General features: G+C 35.4%; 1 protein-coding gene across 3 annotated transcripts; it reads left to right on the forward strand.

Moving 5' to 3' along the window:
* Nucleotides 1-1,656: 1,656 nt before the first annotated feature.
* Nucleotides 1,657-6,857, forward strand: LOC149540076 (uncharacterized). 3 transcript variants are annotated; one of them, XM_089801267.1, is made up of 5 exons: nt 1,657-1,805; nt 1,948-2,081; nt 3,234-3,458; nt 3,850-5,071; nt 6,097-6,857. In XM_089801267.1, exons 3-5 carry the CDS (start codon nt 3,237-3,239, stop codon nt 6,108-6,110), a joined length of 1,458 nt encoding a protein of 485 aa, XP_089657393.1. In that variant the 5' UTR covers nt 1,657-1,805; nt 1,948-2,081; nt 3,234-3,236; the 3' UTR covers nt 6,111-6,857. The 3 variants fall into 3 exon arrangements, with proteins under 3 accessions (XP_089657393.1, XP_089657394.1, XP_089657395.1); XM_089801268.1 differs by lacking the exon at nt 1,948-2,081; XM_089801269.1 differs by lacking the exons at nt 1,657-1,805; nt 6,097-6,857 and having other exon boundaries at nt 1,945-2,081; nt 3,850-5,085.
* Nucleotides 6,858-8,893: the final 2,036 nt, after the last annotated feature.

Genomic DNA, 8,893 nt, shown 5'->3' on the forward strand with positions numbered 1-8,893 from the left:
TAAAATAAAACACAACAAAAAAAAGTCACACACAAGTCCTTAGGAAGAAAAAAATCATTGAAATCATTTCAAATCTCTCCGTTTTAAATTCTACTCGATCTATGTCTTATTGTCAATGTCATGGATGAGCAAATGAGTCAAGTTCACAAGAAAGGTATTTAAAAACCTTGTAAGATGAACCAAATCAATTGGCCCTTACAACTATTGCTTCAATATATTCACAAAAAACAAGAAGTAGAATTCAAAATATTGAAGTTTTAGAATTACTAGAATCTTGAAATGAAGATAAGATTTCAAAAACTTAATGAAAAAAAGGTAGGCTACAAGTTGAAACTCAATTTTAGGCCTTGGAGGAGGATGTTTGAATTGCTTGAAAACTATTTTTCTAACAAGGGACAAGTTTCTAGGCAAAAATTACTACAAAATGTAACTTTTGTCTACAAATGATTATTAGAATTTATTTGTTCTTGTCTTAAAATCTAAACTTCTGTTATATTAGATTTTATTCGTACTTATCTAAATATATAGACTTCATAATGATGTTAGAAGTATAATTAGACGAGACAAAACAAATCTAAAGTTCATGCAATTTATTAAAGTCAAAATTCTTTTTCATATTAATTTCTCTTGTCAATTTACAAGAATAAATGAATATTATGATGTATATGATATTGTTCATCTCATTCCAAATCATGAATCGAGTTGAAATTTAATGGAAAGAATTAAAGATGTTATACATACAATTAGCAAAATAGAGAAATGCTAATTTATATTTCGTTGAATAAATACAAATCAACAACAAATAAAACAAATTACATATTCAAAATTTTCTTAAAATAAATATGACATTTTCAAAATTATAGAATAAAAACATTAATTGTTAATTATCCTTAGAAGTTTCAAATTAACTAAATACAATGAATACATTAATATCTCCACCTTCATTGGAAATTGGTAATAGACTACTCTCACCCTTCAAAACATAAAATTCAATTCCAAAATTTAGCCAAGTGTAGTTCAATCACTTTAAAAAGAGAAAAGAAGAGTGAAGGATGAGATCAACCAATCCATTCTCAAACCCATTCACGCTGAAAGAGAGAGCATATGTTCTCCATTAGACTCCAAGGTAATGATGCCTCCATTGGAAGCAAGTTGAGAGATCCTTACAAAAGTACTCTCCCACTAAATAAAGTTGGTACTGAATACAGTATAATTTCTTTTCCTTTAAATCTATAGTCTTTCCATAGGCTATCACTACCTATATTACCCACCTTCACCCACCCTCTTCCTTAACTTGGGCGAAAAGACTTTGCCCACCATTAAATTACCAAGCAATTGAAATTCCATAATTGAAATTAAAAATTACAAAAAAACATTGTATTTATCTCTCTGTATATTTTTAAGTAGAGTGCCGACCAAAGCCAATAAAGTGGCAAATGATTTCTAACCGTTGGATCAAGACAGCTCAGACATGGAGCACTTTATACTTGGGGGAATAGTTGACGTGATCACAACCATCAGATCACATGTTTATCTGATCTCCACCGTCCAACAATCCTACCTGGGAGCTGCTGTCTCATGGTCGTAGGATCATAAGGCCAGATGATCTGAGGCGTTGAATCATGTACAAGAGTGGGAAATTTTACCAGTGTCCTTGATGAGGTATATTTGGTCATACTGATTTGGGGGATGATGAGCAGGAGGTCCAGGGGCAAGCAATCCGTTTACCTTGGCCTCCTCAATCTCCTCTTCCGATCCCCACAAAAAGCTTCAACTTAGCTGGTCAAAACTACATCTTTTTTCATGTAAGTTGGAGTCAACATCTGATAGCTTTTTCATTGATTTTTATGTTTGTTTATATGTTTCCACAGTTGGTTTGTGGGTATGAATGTGTGAGTGAATTCATTGTAGTAGTAGTGATCGGGTATGTTGTTTATGTTGGTGCAGAGCCGATGTTGGCAAGGGGATTGGGATGCTTTGAGAATTTGGATTTTGATCAGGATTGAGATATGAATTTGCTGTAGGTTGTTTGGTGATCTTGAAATTAGGGCATTTTGGATTTGGAGTGGGTGTGCAGTCAGGTGAGGAGATCGGTTCATTTGTCAGATGTTATTTAATTGTTTTAATTATTTGTTGAGATTGATTCAAATGCAATGACATCTTGTATCGGATTCAGCGAGTGAGATTTGTTATATCCGCATTTTGTTCTGTTTCTTTTTTTATTATAGTGCCCTGCCTCTGGATTTTGAGTTGTATGAGGTTTTGCTTTTGAAATGTAGGATGCGGGCCAATGATTGGATTGTGAGAGATCTTAATTTTTTTACTGTGGTTTGTAGGCAATTTGCATCTAGTTTTACATTTGGGCTGTGGGATGTCCAAAAGCAGATTGCAATGATCTTATATTCCGGTCTATAGGCAACAAACAATTATTGGCCGTTATTGAAGTTGAATTTGGGGGTGTTAGATGTGGGTTGTAAACAATTTTGGATCGTTGAATTTGTGGAGTAGCTAATTTTGGATTTGGATACCTGGGATGGGGAATCATATGGTTTTTGGTTTCTGTGATTCCAAATTCGCCTATTTCTTTCGCTATTACCTATTGAATTTCAGTTCTAGTTGGCGAGTTATCAGAATTACAGTCTCGTTTGGGTCTAGATTAGCTTGTGAACGGTTTTGATATTTAGCATGGGGGATGTGTATAGTTTTGCATATCAGAATTAGGGTTGTGTCCAACCCTGCTTTAGGGCATCATAGATCATTTGCTTCTGGCATGTGAGGAATGGTAATGAATTCGTGCTTCTGTTTGGATTATCTTATAATTTGGATTTTGGGCTCTCGTTGATCTAAATCAGAATATGGGATGCGGTAATTGGCAATTAAAGTTGTGTCTAGCTTTGCTTTAGGTCATTTCAGGGGATTTGGTTCAGTCAAGAGAATTCTGAGTAATGCTAATTAGTTAATGGTCGTGTTCATTCTAGCTCACGTGAGAGTTTTCGGGCCACGGTTAACCTTACTATTTAGCATCTATATGTTTAGATCTATTTATGACAATACGTTTGTGTTTTATTTTGTCTTTAAAATTAGGTTTTGTTATTTGACTTAATGCGGTCTGAGTCATGATTGGGGTTTCATAACTTGACAATTGAGTTGTCTCGTATTAACCTTTAGCATCTGATTAAGGTTTATTTCTGTATCGTTAGCATTATTATTGAACTTGGGTTTGGGTATTACAGACAATGGATTCAGACCAAGGGAAGCTATTTATTGGTGGGATCTCATGGGAGACGACTGAAGATCGGCTCAAGGACTATTTTAAGTCATTTGGAGAGGTCGTTGAGGCAGTGATAATGAAGGATAGGACTACTGGGCGAGCCCGAGGTTTTGGTTTTGTAGTTTTCTCAGACCCTGCAGTTGCTGACAGGGTTGTGTTGGATAAGCATATTATTGATGGTCGAACGGTAAGTTACCTATACCAACTTCTTGTTGATTTTTGAACACTCCCTATTCAAATTCCACTGGAAGACTCCTCAAATTTCACCGCATATTACAGTTTTAACTTGATAAGAAAAATTGAGAGTGTAGACCAACTCATCTGGCTCCCTCTTGCAAGATTTAAAGTCTTCACATAATTCCACATGCATAAACATAATATCTACTACATGAAAAGTTTCCAATTATCATCATTCAAGGAGCTTACATAGAATCCTGGTAGATGATGCGAAGATCCCTTCCTTTCTCTGCTTTAAGTTGGATATAAGACTTAAGTTAGTGATGTCTAGTTATGCTTAATTTGCAGCATTCTGAGGTTATGACTGGTGCAAACTTTCTTGTTTTTCAACACATTATTAGGTGGAAGCAAAGAAAGCTGTTCCCAGAGACGATCAACAGAGTATAAATAGGGTCAATAACATTGGCTATGGATCACTCAATCAGGCTAGGACAAAGAAGATTTTTGTAGGTGGCTTAGCTTCTACCGTCACAGAGACTGACTTTAGAAAATATTTTGAGCAATTTGGTACAATTACAGATGTCGTTGTGATGTATGATCATGGTACTCAGAGGCCTAGAGGATTTGGTTTCATTACTTTTGATTCGGAAGATGCAGTCGACAAGGTTTTGCAAAAAAATTTCCATGATCTTAATGGAAAAATGGTTGAGGTTAAGAAAGCAGTGCCAAAAGAGCTTTCTCCTAGCCCTGCTCGAACTCCCATTGGTGGATTTGGTTTAGGTGGAAATCGAGGTAGCAATTTTAGTATTGGATATGGAGTTGGACAAACATATAACTCAAGTCCTGCAGCTGGCTATGGGGTTAGGATGGACAATAGATACGGTCCTAACTCTGGAGGTAGAGGTGGATATCCTACCTTTCCAGCTGCTGGCTATGGAATGAGTGCTACATTTGGACCTGGAATGAATCAGGGCTATAATGGTGCCGGTTTTAGTAGCAATTTCAACTATGGCACAAGCCCAGGGGTCAACTATGGAGGAACTTCAAGTGGGTATGGTGGTCCTGTTGGCTATGGTGGAAGCAATGCAGGAAATGGAACATACACCAACACACAATCTGGTGGAAGGAATATGTGGAGTCAGGGAAGTTTGGGTTACAGCAGTCCTGCAAGCTCCGCCGGTTTTATGGGTGGAGGGAGTGGGAATATGACTGGCTATGCAAGTGCAACAAGAACTTGGGGTTCTTCTTCTACTTCTGGCTCAGGTCAGGCGGTTGGCAGCAGTTCAAGCCTTGCCAGTGGAAGCTTTGGTTATGGAAATGTTGAAAATGGCTATGGTCCTAGTGCTCTCAGTTCAGGAAGCTATGCAGGACGAAACACTGGCTATGGAGTTGGGAATTTGACATATGGGTCATTTGGGTCAGCAACAGGGGGATATGGAGGAGCTTATACTGATATGTATCGAAGCTCTGGTTATGGCAATACCACTTGGGGATCTGGGACAAATGACTCAGGAGGCAGTTTGGCTGGTTATGGACTCGGTAGTAATGTTACAGATGGTCCTTCAAATGGTTCCACAAGTTATGTGGGAGGCTATGGAGATGCAGGCAGGCAAACACATAGAGGTGAGACTAGCTAACTTGATCAAGTAGTTTATTCATACAACTTTATTGCTTTATTCAATGGCTTAGATTGATTGTAAATTTGAAACCAAAAACACAATCTTGGTATTCGTTAGGTTTTCTGCCTGAAAAGGAATATGGAAATTGCTTAGTGCTACGTTCCTTCGGTCTCTTAGACTACTTGGTCTTATGGACGTCATTAAAATCATTCATCCATCCATTCTTTAACAGAAAATTGTATCTTGGGATAGAGCTTGCATGTCTTTAGGGGCCATGCCATTTCCAATTTCTGCAGACTTCAGAACATCCTCTATATTAAAACTATATCAATTAAAATCTGCTGCCAGATATTCTTGTGAGACAATTGTAACTTGGGATAGAATTGGTATGGTCCTTGAGGCCATGTCATTTTTTAGATGTCATGGGCTTAACAGTATCTTCTATATAATCATATTGATTTAGGTTTTGTGCCTGTTTTATTTGTTAAACATGTATCTTTGGGTTTGTGATTTGCTAGAAGCTGAATCGTTTTCTAAATGTTGCAAAATTAAATAGATCTTTTTGCAGCCATATTGACAAGGCTTTCTTCCTGGTGTATCGGTAAAGCTTTTGTAGCTCTGGATTTAGCTAACATGCTTCTGGAGGTCATGTTGTTATTCAAATCCTGCATACTTAAAAGAGAGTATATCATGCACGAATTAAGGTTTACTGTACGATTTCTTCATGACAAAAAAGTACCTTGGGATCAGTTTGCATGCTTGTGGAAGCCATTTCTTTATTTTAAAAAGTTTCCAAACCCAATGAGATCATCTATAGAGTCATAACAATTAAGGTTTTCAGCCCAATTTTCTTTGTGATGCAATAACTATTGGGATGGAAAGACAACATGCCATTTTTCATACGTTGTAGACCAAAATGAATCTCCTGTATGATTATAAGGATTTAGGGTTTTCTGCCTGATTTATTTTATGAAGGTCAAACTGGATTCAGATTTCTATATACTTATATCATTTTCATTCAATGTGCAGGAGTTGCAGCATAGTGTTTTGAAGTCAAGAAGAAAGTCTTGGCTGTCTATCATCTTTTGCAGCTTAGGAGCAACAGGGTCAGTACTGATGACTTTGAGATAGCAGTTTTATAGGTTGGATCCATTTGATCATATGTACGACTACAAATTCTACTTGTCATCCTAATTCATAGGTGGAGAACTTCACAAGCTTACCAAAGTTTACAATGCCTTGCAATTTCAAGGACCAACTGTGTGATAACCTTCATGTTAAATTTAGTATTGGCTATATAGTATTTTGTTTTAAGGGTTTTGGCTGAGGCATAAATGAGACTGCGGTGGTAGATTTAACTCTTATGGATACATTGAACAGCTCTACCGAACGTTCAAAGAGTGCCTGACTGAAGTGTTGGGATTTGAGTCCTGACTAAAGTGTTGGGATTTGAGTATCTTTTCCGTCCAATTGAGACGATTGTCATTGGACTAGTGCAATGGTTAATTTGATGTTTTTTAAGTTGACATCCATGGCTACCATCAGTGTTTTTGCTATGTCTTTGTAAGGGCCATAAAAAGGCCTAAATAACTGAGAGTGTTTATAACTTCATGTAGGTTATATAAGTCAACTAGGAAACAGATTTGATTTCTGGATTGAAGATTTTAGCATTCATCAGGAGGTTTGCTGTTGTTTGTTTGTTATGGGTATTGTTATCAGATTCTCTCATGGAGAAGCAAGAATAAATGAAAGTTTTGGCCTAATGTATCTGGTCAGCTTTTCATGAATTATTTTATGAATTTATGCTCTGGATTTGGCGAAAACTCATTTGGAATCAGTAAAATCTAGAGAATGAACAACTTTTTGGTAATGATGCTTGTTATACTTGTTAAGAGTAATGTGATCAGAAATTATAAAATAGGATATTTATGTTTAGGGCGGGAAAAAAAAGTTAAATTTAACATAATTTGATACTGTGAACGTGGGGCCAACATAATTCAACTTGCTTCTATAAAATAGTTAAAAAGCTAGAAGATAATATCAGATCCGAGAAATATTCGACCCACTAATAATGATGCTTTTTTTTTTGAACACTTGGCGGCATTTTTCTCAGAATTATTTAAAAGGTATAAACATATTTACGTTGGTATAAAGATAATATAGAACTTTTAAGTCCTTACTATCTTTAGGGTTTCTTTAATCTAGAATCAAGCATATGAGAAAACTTTAAAGAATGTCAAAATATGCTTCCAAATATTAAGTTAAAGAACATTAGGCTAAGGAAGTCTAGTGGTCTCACTTTTTTTTTTAAAATTATATTGAATTGGAAATCAATGTCATATATATGTATTTAATAATATCTTTATTTATTTATTAATGTTATATATGTTTTTATATTACAATTTTATCAAATTTTAGTCTTTCTACTATGTTAGACCATGTACAATCATATTGATGTGATGTATGACTTCAAGCTTGTCCTTTGCAAGACTATTGTAACTATACATTACAAGGAAATTGTGATTATCATAAGCATCATTCAAGCTTGCGTTAGGCAATGATTAACAAAACATTTGATTGAAACAAAGCACCATTTAAGATCTCAAAGATTTGATAAAGATTGTCTTTGGAAAATGTGGCGTAAATGCATGTTTACTAATAGTTTATATCATGGAGGGTTGTCTCTATGTTGCTTGTGTTATTTTTGTGTTTGCCTAATATTAATATTTTTGCTTAGATTTTATGCAAGTTTATTTTCTTTAATAAATATTTGTTTTTGTGCATGGAAGGAATAAGAATAAAAATGAAGTGGGAAAGGGCAAGTATCATAAGGGCTCATTTGGTTGCTGAATAGAAATAGAAAATTTGGAATACGTTTTATATTTTTCGTTTGGTTTGTCAAATGGAATGGGGAATAGGAATACATATTCCCATTTTGCCTCTAAAATAAACTTATACCCATTCCAAAAAATAATTGTTATTGGAATAACCATTCCTATTCCCAAAATGCATTCCTATTCTCCATTCATATGCCTACAACCAAACGGACCCTAATTGAAGACATCATGTTTTTATTGTAGATGTTATGTGCCAAGGCAGTTGATTAACAAATATTGAAGTGGGATTGGTATGTTTGGATCTAGAAAGGTTAAATGAAAGTGTGTATTGATTATACATTAGTCCCCTACCATATTGATTATTATTAACAAAGGGGGGCTAATATGCATTTCAGGAGTTAGGACCCATTTGTAGTCCTTGATTCAATCAATGGTGGTGTTACATTGTTTCCACCCCCATGGTTATCTCTTATATTACCATCTTGAGCACCTTGCTTTCTTGGCTCTTCTTCTTGATTGTCTTCATCCCCAAAATTTAAATTGTCTAATTGATCAACAAGTTGTTGGAAATGTGTGGGTTATCATCCTTGATTAGAGATATGAAAATAAATCACATACTTTGTCTTCAAACTCCCATCCTACACTAGCTACATTACCATGAGAAGCCTGAGACCTGTGAAAGCTTGAAGAAGAGGAGGAGGAATTGTTAGAAAGTAAATTCCACCAACACATTTGAGAGGGTGAATCAGTTGTGACTAAACCAAACTTATGTCCAACTTATTAAATCAAACTTCAATAACAAAAATAATGAAGCATAACAAGAGATAAACCATGCATACTAACACAATGTTTTGTTAATTAGGGAGACCCTTGATCAAAGGGAAAATCTCAGTATGTATGGAACCTACAAAATAATATACTAATATAAATTTTCCTTGTGAAAGGATGTGACCATGTTAAGAGCCAAATGCAATACAATCAATACAACA

Source organism: Cupressus sempervirens, chromosome 9 (genome assembly GCF_028749045.1).
Source record: "Cupressus sempervirens isolate cs-2001-9-10 chromosome 9, ASM2874904v1, whole genome shotgun sequence".
Classification (NCBI taxonomy): domain Eukaryota; kingdom Viridiplantae; phylum Streptophyta; class Pinopsida; order Cupressales; family Cupressaceae; genus Cupressus; species Cupressus sempervirens.